The sequence below is a fragment of the Ovis canadensis genome, chromosome 18, assembly GCF_042477335.2.
Source record: "Ovis canadensis isolate MfBH-ARS-UI-01 breed Bighorn chromosome 18, ARS-UI_OviCan_v2, whole genome shotgun sequence".
In the NCBI taxonomy this organism is placed as follows: Eukaryota; Metazoa; Chordata; class Mammalia; order Artiodactyla; family Bovidae; genus Ovis; species Ovis canadensis.
In genome coordinates this window covers 69680543-69697509 of record NC_091262.1, presented here as the reverse complement: position 1 = coordinate 69697509, position 16967 = coordinate 69680543, and the positions used below count along the sequence as shown (strand labels likewise).

General features: G+C 48.9%; 1 protein-coding gene across 1 annotated transcript in view; it reads left to right on the top strand.

Annotated features, from left to right (window-relative positions):
- Window positions 1-16967, top strand: part of CCDC88C (coiled-coil domain containing 88C) — a 144804-nt gene that overhangs the window by 119845 nt on the left and 7992 nt on the right. The window contains exons 23-27 of the mRNA XM_069559328.1: window positions 1586-1731; window positions 4396-4485; window positions 6067-6305; window positions 11656-11844; window positions 15573-15641. Coding sequence (XP_069415429.1) covers window positions 1586-1731; window positions 4396-4485; window positions 6067-6305; window positions 11656-11844; window positions 15573-15641 — 733 coding nt within the window. The remainder of the gene's footprint in view (window positions 1-1585; window positions 1732-4395; window positions 4486-6066; window positions 6306-11655; window positions 11845-15572; window positions 15642-16967) is intronic.

The following is a 16967-nucleotide window of genomic DNA, read 5'->3' as shown; positions in this document are numbered from 1 at the left end:
ACAGGGCAGGGAGGTGTGGCCAGGTCCTGCCCCAGCCGCGGCATGGCCAAGACAGCCAGGACCCCGGACACAGCTCCTCTTGCCCTTTGTTGAGAAACACTCCGGAGGGTCTCCTTTGAGCTCACGGTAGCCCTGCGGGGCATCGCAGATGAGGAAGCAGAAGCCAGGGTGCCAAGACACCCAAAGACACTCCGGGCTGGGACTGGGGCCTGTGGAGGAGGAGGGGGCCACAACACAGGCAGGCACTGTCCTGGGGAGCCCCACCACCACGGGCTGTGCTTCAGGGTCTCTGTGGGGGCTTCAGGGTCTCCGTGGGGGCTTCAGGCCAGAGCCTGCTGCCACCCAGGCTGTCTGAAGCCAAAAAGCTGGTCGTCTTGCTGTACACCAACCATCATAGACATACTCTGGAGCAAGAGCTCGCCGTCCTCAGCCCAAAACTCAAGTCCAGCCCCTAAACCTGTTCTATATGGCTGTGAACTCAGAATGATTTTTGCATTTTATAATGGTTTAGAAAGTTAAAAAAAAAATTTTGTGTGTGTGTGGCAAGTTCAAATGCTGTAACACTTAAATGTCTGTAAGTCAAGTTTTCTTGGAGGGCAGGCACACCTGTGCGTGTAGGTCTTGTCTCACCTGTTGCAACAGCAGAGTTGAGTGGTTGCAACAAAGACCACCATCTGGCCTGGAAAGCCTGAAATATTTGCTCCCTGACTCTTTATAAGAGAAGCGTGCTGACCCTAAGCTAGAACGGAGTTGTCCCCTAGAAATAATGATGTGGCCACCAGAGGTAATTTAAAATCGTCAAGTTAGCCACATTTAAAAAGTGAAAGGAAGCAGGTGGGATTAATCCTAAGTAATATATTTTGTTCACACAGTATACCTAAAATATTATCATTTCCACATGTAACCACAAAAAGATCTCATTGATGAGATATTTCACATCCGGTTTTTAGTTAAGTCTTTAGGACCTGCTATATTCGCCCTGCTCGTCTTGGCGAGGACTGGCTATTAGGACCTGCTATATTCGCCCTGCTCGTCTTGGCGAGGACTGGCTATGTTGTTTTCGCTTGTTTTTCTGGCTATGTTTTAAGTGCTCAGCAGCCACGTGTTGCCCACAGCTGCCAGACTGGGCAGTGGCCCTTTGGGTCCTTTCAGATTATCACGAGTTGGATAATACTGAGATGGGTGTCTGTCTTTTTTTCCTTTTGGCTGTGCTGGGTCTTCTCTGGTGCTCTGGCTTTTCTCTAGTTGCAGTGAGCAGGGGCCGCTCTCCACCCACGGTGCTCGGGCTTCTCACTGTGGTGGTCTCTCCTGCTGCGGAGCCCGGGCCCTAGGGCGTGCTGGCTCAGTAGTTGCAGCTCCCGGGGTCTGAGTAGTTGCGACCCACGGGCTCAGTTGCTCCACGGCATGGGGGATCCTCCCGGACCGGGGATCTGCATTGGCAGGCGGACTCTTACCGCTGAGCCACCAGGGAGGCCCGAGATGGACGTCTTGGTGCACGTGGCGTTTTCCTTCTTTCAGAAGCTGGACTCCCAGCAGCAGACTCACGGGGTCACACCGTTTTTAAGACTGTTGATCTGTATTTCAGCTGCTGTCCCGACTCAAGGGGAACTTGGAAGAAGAAAACCATCACCTCTTGAGCCAAATCCAGCTGTTGAGCCAGCAGAACCAGATGCTTCTAGAACAGAACCTGGAGAACAAGGAGCAGTACCACGAAGAACAGAAGCAATACATGTAAGGGACCCGGGTGATGGGGCGCCTGTGGACACCGGGATCCTGGCTTCCCCGTTCTGGGCCAGAACAGCCCCGGGGCCTGTCAGTGTCCTGAGGGCAAGGGCAGGCCAGCTTACCAGCCTGTCCTCCTCTCTCTTGCCCTGGAGTGGTTCTGGGTTTCTGCAGGTAGTGGCAGTTGGCTTTCATTAGCTTTTTAAAGGCACTGCCCACCGCCAGAAGCTTCTTACTCTGCTTTTGGAATTAAATGCACTTCTAAAAATACAAGCGTGCCACTGAGGAGTAGCTCAGGAAAAGAATTCACATCGAAGGCTGAGCAGGGCTCTTTGTCACTCATGTCTGTGTTTGATGAGCGTCTGGAGGGTTGGTGACCAGTGTGCCACGGTATTTATTTCTCCCGGCTTTACATGGGCCCTACGAGGTGCACAGCAATCTGGTGAACGGGAACTGGTAGATATGAACTGATGGGATATGACTAGAGCTGTGTCCGTACCAGAGGAAGAGGAGCTTCAGGGAGATGGAGAAGGAGGAGATGGGGTTAGTGCTGCTGATGCAGGATGGGGACCAGCAGGGCAGATGAGGGGATGTGGAGGTGGAGCATGGCAGGTGCCTGGGTGCAGGGAACCTGGAGGAGCCCCAGCAGAGGAGGTGCCGATGCCCGGCTCACAGGTCGGGATACACCAGGAAGTGCCACAGGATGCTGGTCCAGCCAGACCTAGGAAGCTGCCAGAGATGAGCTCAAGAGGCTTGGTACTGAGATGTGGTACAGACGTGAAGTAACACAGGATGGGTCCATGGATTCAGGGGGTTTCCACCGCTCTGCTGTGGTTGGACCATCCTTGCTGTGGGCAGGAGCGCCTGGCCGACTTGGGGAAGGTAGGAGACGGTTGTAGAGGGGCATGGTCTCGTCCCAGCTCTCAAGTGTCCTGAGGCTTGTTTGTTACCCTCCCGGTTTCATCTCCACGTTCAGAGGTGGCTCACCACCTACCAGAAAATGCTTTGCATCAAAAACCACACCATAATTTTGGGAGTAGAAACACCCGTTGCCTGAAGTTGGCCCTCTGTAATCCAGTGGATGATAATCGCTGCAGACGCCGGGCAGGTGCTAACTAGAAGAGGAGGCGCCTGGACCCCAGGGGGATGGTTGGATGACAGTTCTGCATTAGAGAGTGTCTGCGGAGGGCCAGGGGTTGGCAGGCTTCCCAGAGGCTGCTTCGAGCAGAGCAGAGCACTGTTCCGGGGGCCGGGAGGGGCCTGGGCCTGCTCTCTGACTTTGCCTGCAGCTGTGGGGGGCGGACCCAGCCACAGAAGCCCTCCAGGCTTAAGGCCACGCGGCAGGGCTGTGAGGACAGAGGAACAGATCACAGGCATCGAGTCAAGGGGGCTGACTCAAACAGCGAGGGATTGGGGGTTGGTGGTCAGGACCCAGTGGTTCCAGAAGCTGCCTCTCTTCATGAGGAGCTCCCTTTGTGGGGGAACGCTTGGGAAAGTCCCCGGTTTGGGTGGAACCTTGGCAGCGCCTTGACAGAAACAATCCTGAGCCATTGCCTCTGGCCCAGAAGCCTCATTTTCCAGTGAGAAAACCGAGGGTCCGAGCTGTGAAGAGACCACCCAGGAGGTGAGAGGCTGGAGGGGACAGGAGTCGGTGGCCCTGTGGGCAGTGCTGTATGGAGTCTGCCCACGGGGCTCCCTGAGATAAAAGCATACCCTGCGAATCAGGAAGGCCAGCGTCTCTCTCCCAGGAAGCAGAGGTGCTCTCTGGCAGCCCGAGGCTCAGGAAGTGTCTTTCTGGTCTTTTCTGCATTTTTGGAAATAGGAACTGGTTTCCAGCATGTACAAGCTGGGAGATTTTGCTTCACGATCTTGAGTTTCTGGCTTCTCTGGGAAATGAGAAGATCCACCCCATCCCCTGACCCAGGTCTGCATTCATTCCTGCTGCTGCTGCTAAGTCGCTTCAGTCGTGTCCGACTCTGTGCGACCCCATAGACAGCAGCCCACCAGGCTCCCCTGTCTCTGGGATTCTCCAGGCAAGAACACTGGAGTGGGTTGCCATTGCCTTCTCCAGCCTCATTCCTACATGGCAGCAATCCCAGGTGGCTCACCATGCTTCAGGCCGCCCCGCCCTCCCTGGTCTTTCCAGGCTCACTGTGCTCCTCATCTTTTCTTTCTGGCCCCTGGAAGCTTTCAAGTTTGTCTCCACAAAAGTGTAATCAGAAACCCAATGTTGGAATGGGTCCGAGTCAGAGGTCTGCTTTTGCTAAGATGACTTTTTCCACCCTGATGCCCACCTAGCATCTGAGGGCACACTTCACCCCACCACCAAGGTCTGGTTGATATGCATGCCCACGAGCTGGCCCTGAGTGTGACTCTGGGGTGTCCCTTGTCCTGAATGACCAGGCCGGAAAGTCCTTGCTTCTGAGCTGGGTTTTCAGACGGTCAGGGGTTTGCTTCCTTGAGGTCACTCACAGCTGGATCCTGGGAGCTCGCAGGCCGCCTCAAGGCATTAGGACTTCCTGGGCCTGTATCCTGTGTTTCCATTCACATATTCCTGACTCAGTGCCCAGGGTGGCCCACGTGACGAGTGCTGGGCCACGTCCCAGGCCGACCTGAGTGACTTCATTTGTCTGACTTAAACCTGACTTGATGGTCTGTCCCCTCTCTCCACAGAGACAAATTAAATGCGTTACGGAGACACAAGGAAAAGCTGGAAGAAAAAATCATGGATCAGTACAAATTCTATGATCCTGCTCCAAAGAAGTGAGTTGACTTAAGCTTCAGGGGCTGAAACACAGAACAGCCGGCATTCCTTGTTCACGCTCAGGGCGGAAACAGTGGCTATCAGGAGCAGCCCGGTCTGTAGGGCCCGTGTCTTCCATGCTGGCAGGCCACCTCTGTGCACCTCCCTCCCACAGAGGGAAGAGTTTAGAATTTCTTTCAGCCCTGTGCTGGGTTGTAGGGCTGGCTCCGTCCCCCGAGGCTACTGGCCTCGTCCATCAAGCACCACTTCCCTGGGCCTGACCTCCAGGAGTTGGGCCCTACAGATAGTCCTGGCCCAGCCCAGCCTTGATGTCAGAATTGCTGTGATCCCTAACGGCCTCTCTATTAAAGTCACAGAAGCACAGAGGTTCAGAACCTCAGTCTCAGCGTTCCCGGTGGCAGATGGAGACACTGAGGCCCAGATGCAGAAGTGGAACGAGTTGTGTAAACACAGTTCAGTGCTGTTAGCGCAGGAGGAGAATCCGGACGTGGTTCTCTTTTCGATACAGCAGAAGCCTTCTCTGTTTCCTGTTAGCTACAACTTTTATCACTTACTTATTATATTCCCTGTTTTTCATTCACACGGCCCGCTCTTCACTGCCCTCTGCCACCACGCCCAGACTCCTGGGTGCCGGGAGTGGTCAGGGAATGCCAGCTTATTGTTAACACTTCCTGTGAACCTTAGCAGGGAATGAGGAGGAATGTGAAGCTGAAAATGGCATTTTGGCAGAAAAATGGCCACCTGATAGATCAGATTAGCAGAGCACTTCTTTTATTTCACAGAGGTAATCAAGAGTTAATGAGCTGCTGCTGCTGCTAAGTCACTTCAGTCGTGTCTGACTCTATGTGACCCCATAGACGGCAGCCCACCAGGCTCCCTCATCCCTGGGATTCTCCAGGCAAGAACACTGGAGTGGGTTGCCATTTCCTTCTCCAAGGTGGCTCAGTGGTAAAGAATCTGCCTGCCCATGCAGGAGATGGGGATTCGATCCCTGGTCAAGAAGATCCCCTGGAGAAGGAAATGGCAACCCACTCCAATGTTCTTACCTGGGAAATCCCATGGACAGAGGAGCCTGGCAGGGGCAGTCCGTGGGGCCACAAAGAGTTGGACATGACTTAGCGACTAGACGATTTCCCTTATGGTCCAGTGCCTTCCAGTACAGGGGTTGTGGGTTCAGTCCCTGGTTGGGAAGCTAAGATCCTACATACCTCCTGGCCAAAAATCCAGAACATAAACCACAGAAGCAATATTGCAACAAAGTCAAATAAAGGCTTTTAAAATGGTCCACATTAAAAAAAAAAAAAAAGGGTTAATGGACACACTTGAAGTTCTGTTTTTGCAAGAGAGTAGTGTGGATTTCTGCACCCATACATGGTTCTGCCATCCCTGAGCTGTACCTGATTGAGAATTCCATTCTGTCTCCTGAGCCCCAAATACAGTGCCATTATTCTAAACCCATTACCGGCCACCTTCCCAGGCTGGTGATGGGGACACCAGCCCATGTTAGGACACTGTACCCAGCGACCTGCTGGAGCAGGCGGTGAGGGTTGACTGTGTCCTAAAAATCTACTTCTCATTAGGAAAAACCACTGGATTGGAGCCAAAGCCTTAGTCAAACTCATCAAACCAAAGAAAGAAGGTTCCAGAGAACGCTTGAAGTCAACCACAGACAGCCCTCCCCGGCAGCTGGAGTCCCCAGACCCGACCTTGCCATCTGCTTCTCAGCCGCTCAGATCTCAGCCCGAGAACCCCGAGTCCACCCCATCAGGCTCAAACTGCCCAGAAGAGCGTGACGCCCATAACGGGCCCCTGGGAAAAGGTAGGTGTGCTGACCTGGCTGGCGGAGGTGGGCCTAAGGGACGCTCTCACTGGACGGGGTAGAGGGAGGTGGCTTGTAGATGTGCCCATGTGTGTGTAAGAGCCTGAAAGGGGTGTGTTAATAGCCAGGAAAGTATGAACCCATGTCAGATAAGAAGCGTCACTAATCCTGTAGATGATGAGAGGCACTCGAGCCAAAAGTGGCCCTACAGGCACCAGAAGCAAGCTCAGTAGCATAGGCTTGGGGGTTTCCTTGTGCAGGTTAGAAATTTAGAGTAAGCTGTCTCTGTAGGGACATCCCAGGCACATTTCATGGGTAATAGGCACATATGAGATCTCAGCAAGTCCGTGTGTGGTTTCAGTCTTTTCTTAACTTGGAAAGGCAGGCAGGTTTTCTTCTCAGCCTGACCTGGCCTTCGGTCCTACCAGCCAGGCCGCTTGGCTTAATCTTTCCATGAAGACTGTCATGAGTTTGCCAGAGGTTCTGAAGCGGACTTCTCGTTGAATATGCTTCATGTCATCAAATCTAAGAGGCTGTGAATTATAAACTGCACAGTTACTTTACCTACCACTGGCAATCCAGTGATGCAGAACTTTACCACTTAGAACTTCTACCATGTTCTGGTTGACAAGCTCTTCTAAAGGACTTAATTAGATAGATTTTTGTTGTACACACATAAAAGGAAAATATAAACAAAATATATTGGTTGCCGCAGCAACAATTTTGTCACCGTTTCGTCTGGATCCCCCCTCCCCCCAGTGGTGACTCTAAGATACTGTGGGAGCTGCACCCTGATTTCAGTGATGTTAAGATTTGGGGGTGGGAGATGTACATCTTAGAACTGATTAAACACGGCAGTTACTTCAAACATTGTTCAGCTTCCCAATTTACTTTCAAATATCATTGCTCAGATTATTTATACCGAACCTACAGCCTGAGTAAATTTTTATGAAAGACACCAGGACTCTCTGAAGATCAGGCCTGTGCCTGAGACCCCCACGTTCTCAGGGGTAGGGGCTGACACTATAGCACTAACAGCCAGTGACAAGCCACCCTCTGCTGAGTGGGACATGCACAGGCCTTTCAGGAGGCTGCACTCACCACTTCAGGTCCTGTCTTGTCACTTTCAAATGCACAGAAGCAAGTGCTTTCACACATTGTTTGGGGACTAACGTTTGCACTCCCATTCTTCGCAGGAGGTCAGATTATGTAAAAGGGTCTTGTTCAGGTCAGTGATGATGAAACTTAACGTTTGTTTTCATCTAGACGGGTTCTCTGGCCTCTAGTGTTCATATTGGCTATTTAATTATTTTGACATTCATCACCTCAACTTGTATTAAAGTTGGCTTAATGAACTAGACCAGAGCAGGTTGCCATTTCCTCCTCCAGGGGATCTTCCCCACCCAGGGGTTGAACCCACATCTCCTGCATTGCAGGCAGATTCTTTACCACTGAGCCACCAGGGAAGTCCTCAGTTAACCATAATCAGCCCGATTGAGTCAGGGAAACATTCATGGGAAAAAATTGCTTGTACCAATCCATGAGTGAGCAAGTCAGCGATAATTATTAATAATAGCAGCCATTCACTGAATGCCTTTTTGGGGGCAGTCAGCACCTTTTTAATTTACTTTATCTCCCTCATTTAGTCCTAACTGCCCTGTGAGGTAGGCATGATTAATCGTCCCCCTTTCAGAGCTGAGAAAGCGAGGCTTAACAAGGTGAGACACTTGCTGCTGTAATAAGTGATGGAGCTTAGATTTGAACACAGGCCTATTAACCCTGGAATCTGAGCTCTTCGCCACCAAGTGCACATTCTGCAGTGAAAGCTGATCAAACATGTCGCCTAACAGAGATATTAGGCATCCCCTCAGCAGAGCTAAGGGCCCCAGTATCACGTCAGTCCCTTACCTATGGTGTGAATATTGACCACCAGGTGGCGCTATGGAGGAAGAAACAATGGAGGTTCTGGTTCCAAATTTAATTCTAAGTCAGAAATTGTATGTATTGGTTATGTTTCTGTATGACCTGTTCAAAAAGTTAGACCAATTGTCTGCTCCAATAATTTTTATTTCTGATAAAAATTAGAAATAATTTAAAAGTCTTGTATTAGAAGAAAAAAAGTGAAAAAAAGTGAAGTCGCTCAGTCGTGTCCAACTCTTTGCAACCCCGTGGACACCAGGCTCCTCCATCCATGGGATTTTCTAAGGAAGAGTACTGGAGAAAGGGTATAGTAATTCTTAGTGTTGAGGGCTTTGGAGTATGAAAAAGAGGTATTTCCATTATTTTTTTTAACTCATCCTGCCAAAAAAGATTATTCCAGATGTATAAGAATTATTGGTGAGTAATAGTCAGTAGACTGTTACATTACAGCAGGCCAGAAAAGTGTTGTTTCCAAGGTCTTTGAACAGGAATGAGAGTAACACATGAGCCAAATTGTCAAGGAGTCGGTCGTTAAAATGGATGAGTAAGAGAAGCTGGGTCCTAAATTAATGAACATTCTTATTTAATAATTTAACACATTGAAATTGAAAATCATTTAAGCCCTTGGCTCCTTGAGCAATATGTAATTCTCTTCACGTGCTGAGTAAAGTGTTGGCACCAAGATGCCGCTAAATTAATTAAATTGAGGCCGAGCATAAATGATTCACTGAGTCCTGATTCCAGTCTTGTCGTGGTTTTTGTTTCCATCTTTCCTGGGCTGGATTCTGATTTCCAAAGTACATTGAACTAATCTGGAGTTACGTGTTATTATTCATTTCATTTATTTGTTGTTGTTTTTTTTTTTCTTTTTTCCTTTCTCTCTCGGGTTATCCTGGGGATAACGATTTAGCAACTCAGCGCAAAAAGAGTCCCTTTTTGAGAAGCAAAAGCAAGGACAAAGACAAGTCTCCAACGGCCCAGCCAGCTCTCTCTAAACGCCTGCGGTTCTGGTCTTCCTCTGACATCCCATCCTCTCCTAACGAGTCTCTCCCCTTTTCAGAAATTGGAGACTTCTAATCCTTTTCCTTTACCGTGTGTCTTCATCGTGTATCCTCCTTCATTTCTGAAATTCAAACAAACGGAAAAAAAAAAACCAAAAAACAAAAAAAGCAGTACCTAAAGGCCAGATGACCCCTAGCGGACCCCTCCTCCCAACCCCAATTCCAGGCCAGACTTTAAAGTAGCCAGCGTGGATTCTGATTTCAAAAGAGAAGATGAGTTGCCACACCCTCTGGACCGTTTCTCCAGCACAGCACAGTTGTAGGGGCGCCTCGGGACATCCGTGCCCAGGTCCTGGGGCCGGGATGTCCGTGCTGAGTAAGTCCAGTGGCCGTGTGTTGCCCCCCTTCGCGCCTGCAGGCTTTTTGTCAACGCTCGAGAATAAAGCAGAGCTGGTCAGTTGTCGCTATGCTTCCTAAAATATACAGCCTCTGTCAAGTGACTTTTTTTTTTTTCCTTAAGGCTTATCTTGAAGCAGCTAAATTTAAAACCGCCACCCTTTTCTCCTCTTTCTTTGTCAGAGCCCCGAGTTGATGGCTTTTGCCAAATAGGGTCCTTTCTAGAGGTGTTGTATCTTTTGAAGGATTTACTGAGCTCCGTTCAAGCGTTTTGAATAATTGCATTGATGATGCCCAGCCAGAGGCCAGCCCAGAATGAAGCTTTATGACTGTGCTGTCGTTCCCTGAACATCTCGGGTGCTGAAGTTAAAGCAGCAGTGGGCAGAAAGAGCATCAGCAGGCCAGTCACGCCCAGAGCAGCAGAAAGGCTGGTCGAGACAGGCCTTTAGCTACTGCAGTTTCTTTCTGTCTTCAGTCATTCTTGATCGATCTTCATGATTTTTGCCACCTCTGTCCATCACCTGTGTGGTCAGTGACATACTTCCCCTTGAACTGACCTACCATTTCCACTTAAATTTATCCTCAAAGGATAGATTATTACCTGTACTGTAAATGGAGAGCCAGTACCATTAAAAACAAGGTAACTATATAAAAAAATAAGTCCACACGTATTGAAATGCTGAAGTTGGCTGATGTGGTACGGACTTCCTCTCTCCCTCGCCGCCTTGGGAACCCTGGACTGCTGTGGTCCCAGCCCCCCGTCCTCTGAGCTTGCTGCTGGAACGGTGCTGTTTCTCTGCTGTTTGTGCTAACTGTTTGGTCATCTCCACCTCCCCGCCACCCGCTCCTCCTCTTAACTTCACCTGTTGGATGTCTGCCCCATGCATCCCACCAGACTTGAATCTTGCTTCTCATCAAGGTTATCTTTCAGAATCCAAATTCTACCTTGATTTCGAGTCATGATAAGATGTAGGCGATTAAAACTTCACCGTGAATCCAGACTTGGAGTGGCCAAGGGGCCGGCAGGGTCAGGTCCATGGAAGAGGGGAGGGGAGGAGCCAGAGAGCCCAACAGTGGGCAAGGCTCTGGGTCTGCAGCCTTGGCGTGCCTGGAGTGAGACGCCATGGGAGACAGCATGGTCCTAATGCTCACAAGAACTCCAGCTGCATTCATTTCTGTCTCGTATTTGGAGAGCCCATCCCTATTCTTACTATGAGATAGGTGGAGGGTTGGGTTGTATAAAAATGTTTTTAAATAGGGTTTTACTTAACTTTGACAAGAGTATATCTTCATGGTAGAAAACTTCGAGATTGCAGAAAAGCATAAGACAGAAGATAAAAATCCTTCTGGTAGTCTCACCATGCAAACATCAAAGATCTCTTAAATTATTGTTAAGGTGACAACAAACTTTTTCCTGAGTTTATAAGTGAAGCCAGTTGGCAAGATGCACATCCTGGACCTTCAGAGCCTCAGGTCGCAGTGATCCTGAGCAGACATCTACCAGAATCTTTTTTATTTTAATTTCAGATTCAATTTTTACTGGAGAAAAGTTGCTTTACAATGTATTAGTTTCTACCGTACAGCAAAGTGAATTAGCTGTACGTATACACATATCCCCTCTTTTTTGGACTTTCTTCTGCCAGGATCTTTTTGCATCAGGGATTTGTATGATACGCAGTGCTAGGTGGCAGGCGTGCCCTGTAATTAATATGTTGGACTTCTACCAACAGTTTCTTTGTTCTCCTGAGTTTTTCCTTTATTGTCTCCCAGCCAAAATTCCAGGGCTTGCAGTATGGCCCATCAGTGAACCTGGGGTCTCTGATACAGGCCTGTAGCCAGGGCCCTCCTGTTTAAACCACAGCCCAGATGCTCAGCCCAGATGCTCGGAGGTGGGGCGTGGGTAGGGGGCAACTCAGCTTTTCGTCCCTGTGGTCTGTGTGCCCTGCTGCCCTTGCTTCTAGGCCTCCATGTGGTCGCCCAGCCTGAGCCCAGGATTCTGCTGCCCTGTCTCTCAATGTCCTTTTCTGCCCCAGGCCCTGGGGACCTAAAGCCAAAGCGAGGGTCCCCGCACCGAGGCAGCCTGGACCACAAGGACGCCTCTGCTGACCCAGCCGTGAAGCCCTGGCCCTTGGAGCTGGGCCCCCGGCCCTGTTCGACCTCAGCCATCACTACAACCCCTTCCAGCTCCAGCTCCATCTCCCGGCACCCAGGCCGCACCAAAGGTGAGTCATGGGCCTCTCCAGAAACAAGAGGGCTGAGCATCTGGGGTTCAGGGTCCTTCCTAAAGACCCCAGGCTCTCAGTGGGAGAAAAGGTCCCAGGCTGAGAGGTAGTGAGCAGGGTGGTTAAGTTGTGGGCAGGCTCTGGCATCATCCAGACATGAGTTCAGACTTCAGCCCCGCCTGCCAGCTGGGTGGGTGACTCTGGACAGGTAAGAAGCCTGATCTCAAGCCACTGGAGGGGAAGCCCTGGGACCCACTCCCACCACCACCATGCAGAACTTGGTGGCACCAAGTAGATCTAGAAGGGAGGTAAGCCAGCATCTGGGCTAAAAGGAGGCATCCTCTCCAGCCCATCTTAGTAGAAGTCTGGAGGTTCCTTCTCTGTCGAGGATACACAAGAGGGTCTCTGAACCGGAGGTGGGTTGACAGAGTAGAAGGCAAGTTTCCCAAGTGAAAAACAAGGGGGTTGTAGGGAAGGATTTACAAACTGACGGTCTCCCAGGTTGCCAGTAGCTATGCGTGGTCACACCTTTAGACATGAGATTAAAATATTGTCCCAGTCATCTGATCAACTTAAGAAGATCCCAGCTGAATATCTCCATCAGATCTTGCCGGGTGAAGCCCAGCGACACCTCTAGAGCCTCTAGTAGCAGAGACCAAAACCAGTGTGAGAGGCAACAGTGAGACATCATGGGAGTAAACAGACAAGCACGGAGATGGAAGCTTTACAATGCCCGTCATTAACGTAGTCAGAGATGAGCAAAGCTGTTGCACCCATGAAACAATAGGATGCTAAGAGGGGGGACGTACTGGGAAATTTAAGATACCCAAACAGAGGAACAGATAAAGCTTAAAACCAAAAAAGACCTTTGGCTGATAATTTTAAAATAGGAGATATCCAAAGAAACAGCTAAAAGGACTGGAAGTAATTACCTCTGAGGTGTTAGAATTTGGAAAACAATAAGTGGTTGTTATTTTTCACAGTAATAGCACCCACTCTGCTCTTAAAACCAGGAGCTTACACAACCTTGGTTTGACAAGCAAAGACAGACAGGGTACCTGCCCTTGTCCCGGTTGCTTATAAGTAGGAAGCCCCCCAGGGGAGGTGAGTGGGGTGGACACAGAAAAGGTGGGCAGCCTCTCCCCACTGCTGGCAGTCACTTACTGTTGGGCATCAGTGGAGCTGTGCCGTGAGCTGTCTGGGAGAGCCAGGCCCTGAGCCCGTGTGGCAAGGGTGTCAGTTTTCCACAGCCATCAGTCCCCCTTGGTTTCTGGGGCTCTGAGGTGCAGAGGCCCTGCCTGGTCCTGGGGAAGAGCTGGGAACACCATCTCCCCTCAGGGTTTTGGGGGTCTCTGTGGTTCAAGATCCCCTGGGCTGACCCACAGGCTATCTCAGCCTGCATCCCATCGGAGCCCAAGCCTGGAATCATCCTGGAATCTCACTGGCCTGCAGAGCGAGCACAAGGGCCTGTCACCAATGGTGGCCCCGGACTGCCCTCAGCAATTCTTTGGCAGCCTGGCTCTCACATTCTGGGCAGTCACTGCGGATGGCCGTGTAGCCATCATCAAAGTGGAAACTGCCCTCCCCCACCCCCCGGGACCAGGATTTCTCTAAGTAAATCTAGTTCCTTTTTAGAGTAGAGTGTAATAATCAAGATCTGGGCATGACAGTTGTCATTGCTTCTGCACCCTTTCAGTAAAGAAATTCTTTTTTTCCAGTTCTATTTTAGTCTTACAGGGGTTTGTTTTTGCTTCGATTTCATGTGTGTGTCCTTTTCTTACACAGACGTCTTCTCTCTCAAAACATTTACGTATATTTCCTGAAAATATGCAGTAATGGTTAAAACTTTTAATACTGATACTGCTACTAACAAAATCACCAAGTGATGTTTATTTCCTTTGTAATTCTTCTAGTGCTTAATTCACTGAAATTTTTCTTTTATGGTTTATGTTAGTGGGTTCATACACAGTAAGGTTTATTTGTTTCTGTCTTCAATTGTAGAGTTTTTTCTTTTTCAAATTCTGTTTTTTAATACATAAAATATTTACATAATTTAAACCTAAGTTACATAAAAAGGCATGCTTAGATTTCTAAGCCTCACGTCTCTCCCTTTCCCCTCCATTACATTCCAAAATCATCTTAGAGATAACCTTTTTTTTAGCTCCTTATTTATATTTTGTGTTTCTTTTTGCAAAAAATAATAAAAATATTGCATCTTGGAATTTTTTTTACTTAGACATATATCATGGAGATCTTTCTCATTCTTTGTATAAGCACACAATAATTAAAATGTTGATATGACGATATTCAACCAACCAGTCCCCAGAACTGATTCCTAGAATTAGGATTGCTGGGTCAAAAGGCAAATACAAATATACTTCTCCTAAATACAATTCCATATTTTTAAAGGTTCTTCAGAAAATTCTGATAATTAGCCAGGTTTAATGAGCCTACATGTCACTAGCCATATTTTACTATTGTAATCAAGGCAGCAAGTTTTAATTAAGCCGCTACTTTGAGTTGGGCATTAGGTTGTTTAGTCGCTAAGTCATGTCCGACTCTTTTTGTGACCCCATGGACTGTGGCCCGCCAGGCTCCTCAGTGCATGGGATTTCCCAGGCAAGTTCACTGGTGTGGGTTGCCAATTTCCTTCTCCAGGGGATCTTCCCGACTCAGGGATCAAACCTGTGTCTCCTGCATTGGCAGGCGCTGTCTTTACTACTGAGCCACCAGGGAAGCCCATTGGACATTAAGGGAGAACACGAAAAGCAGGATTCTCCTGCCTTCAGTGAATTAAAGAAAGGAGTCCTGCTGTCATCTCCCGGGAGACAGAACCTGTAGAGAAAGCCATTAGATCAAATCTAACTTCAGTTTATTGGAGCATAGTTGGTTTACAGTGTTGTGTTTGTCAGTTTCTGCAGCGCATCAGAATGAATCACTTATACATACATTCATTCTCTTTTAGATTCTTTTCCCAAATCGACCATTACAGAGTATTAAGAGTTCCCTGTGCGATACAGTAGGTCCTTAGTAGTTATCTAGTCATTTATAGTAGTGTGAAGGTCATACCTAACTTTGAGTGTCTCTCACTACCAGAATTTTTATAATTGGAGTCAGGAGTGGGTTGGAAACCTTTTGCCACTTTGGAGGGACCCAGGGTCTACTGTCGGAAAGAAACTCGCAAGTCCGAGGCACAGGGCATTTGAGTTCCTCTCGGAGAGAGCCGTGGATGGCTGGCCTGTGCTTCCAGGTCTATTTCTGGAGCTGCCAGGGCAGGGCTATCTCCAGGGAGTCGGCCTCTCCCATCAGGTGCTGGAATCTTTCCTTTGCCCTCCTCCTATGACCCAAAGGCAGTGTGGCCCCCAGACCAGAACTGCCAGCATGGCCTGGCCTTGGAGGTTGGGAAGTGGTCCCCAGGGCCCTAAATATACAGCTCCTTTTGCTGTGTTATCCTTAGGCCAGATCACTGCTTTAGCCTTGAAGCCCCAGTCACTGCACAGGTGGAAAGGGGATTTAAAGTTAAATAGGAGTCAGGAGTATGAGGCTTATGCCAGCAGGAGGCACAGAAGAGGCCAGGTCCACGCCCCCCTCCCTCACCCGGAGAGCCAAGGGCTGCCACGACCAACCCAGGTGCCAGGCAAGGTTCAGAGGTGGCCATCTGGCAGAGGGCCTGAGTTTCCCCATGGATGTTCCGGAACCCCTGACTCATTGTCCTGTTTTCACCACAGGTTATAATTCCGACGACAGTCTCTGCGAGCCGTCCTTGGAGCTCGAGTTCCTTCACCCCAGGCAGTACGGTGAGTGGTCAGTGCGACACGCCCTTCCACCTGGATTCTCAGTCTTGTTCTCATCAATAGTGCTTCTCCCTCAAGCTAAGTCCTGCGCAGAAGTCCAATACACAAAACAGATGAAAATGGAGTTGTTGTATGAAGTGGGGATGGGTCCACAGTCCGTCCAAGCTCCTTCCTTCCCCTCCCCAGGGGCCTGAGCATCTGACTTCCGCTTATATACCTCCAATGACGAGGAACGCACTGCTTAGGAAGCATCCCACTTCTGGAGACTTTAATTTCCCTTGCCTTAAAGCACCCCTCATGTTTGCCAGGATGTTCCAGTGACCCACACAGGGAGCACTGACTTCAGGACGATCTCTTGCCACCCTCACTCACAGAATGGCTCCAAGTTACATTTAGTCTTAGAAACTGTTGAAAGTACTTGCCATTTGAGTTAGGCATATTGTAAATTTCTGCGGAAGGGAAACCAAAATTATACTAACTTTCTCAAAAAAATTAAAAGTGGATTAGTTTTTTTTTTTAATTTTGCAAAACAGAAGTCATAGGAAGGTTTGAAGATAATTCTTAAAAAAACTCAAAATTTACATTTATTTCAGTTTACTTCTGATCAACAGTGTGTGGGAACTAGCTAGCATCTCTTAAAAATTTTATGATACAGATACAGATGTTCCCAGTTTACAAGCTCTGTGGTGACACAGGTTGACACAAGGAGCCCTTAGGTGTTTGCACCGAGTGGTGGGCAACACAATAGCAAGGATCTCCTGCAACGTTGGGTAAACTGGAGTAGCCTGATTTATGCTTGTCAGCTGACCAGAAGGGTTTTCTTCCTAAGTATTTGATTCCTTGAGCTTCTCTTATCAGGAAAAAGAAGGGAAAGGGATTTTCGATGCAACACTTAGATGAAAGTGCTTTTGGGTCCCATTGATTTGTATCACAATTTTCTTTAATGAAACTTAATTTGCTTTCTACAGAGGGATGTGCATTTTTAAATTTCAAAAATTCCCTTCTCAACAAGAGGACTTATTTTGCTTTTATACCATGCACCAAAAAACTGTGTATTTTTTGGCTTGTCCCCAAATGCGGTTTGCTAATAAGTGTTTTCCAGATGCATGCTATTTGCAGCGAACACATCAGCACTTGGGAACTAGGTGCCCTAAAGACCCAGAAGAACAAGAGCAAACTTGCAGGCGGTGGGGGGAGGTGGCTTGTAAGCAGCGTGTCTTCGTTTTCAGTGCGCTCAACACTAGCTGTGTGCTGGGAGGATGTAGAGATGACAGAAACACGGCCTGTCCCCTGGGGGTTCGCCGTCCAGCAGGACAAACAATGATACAG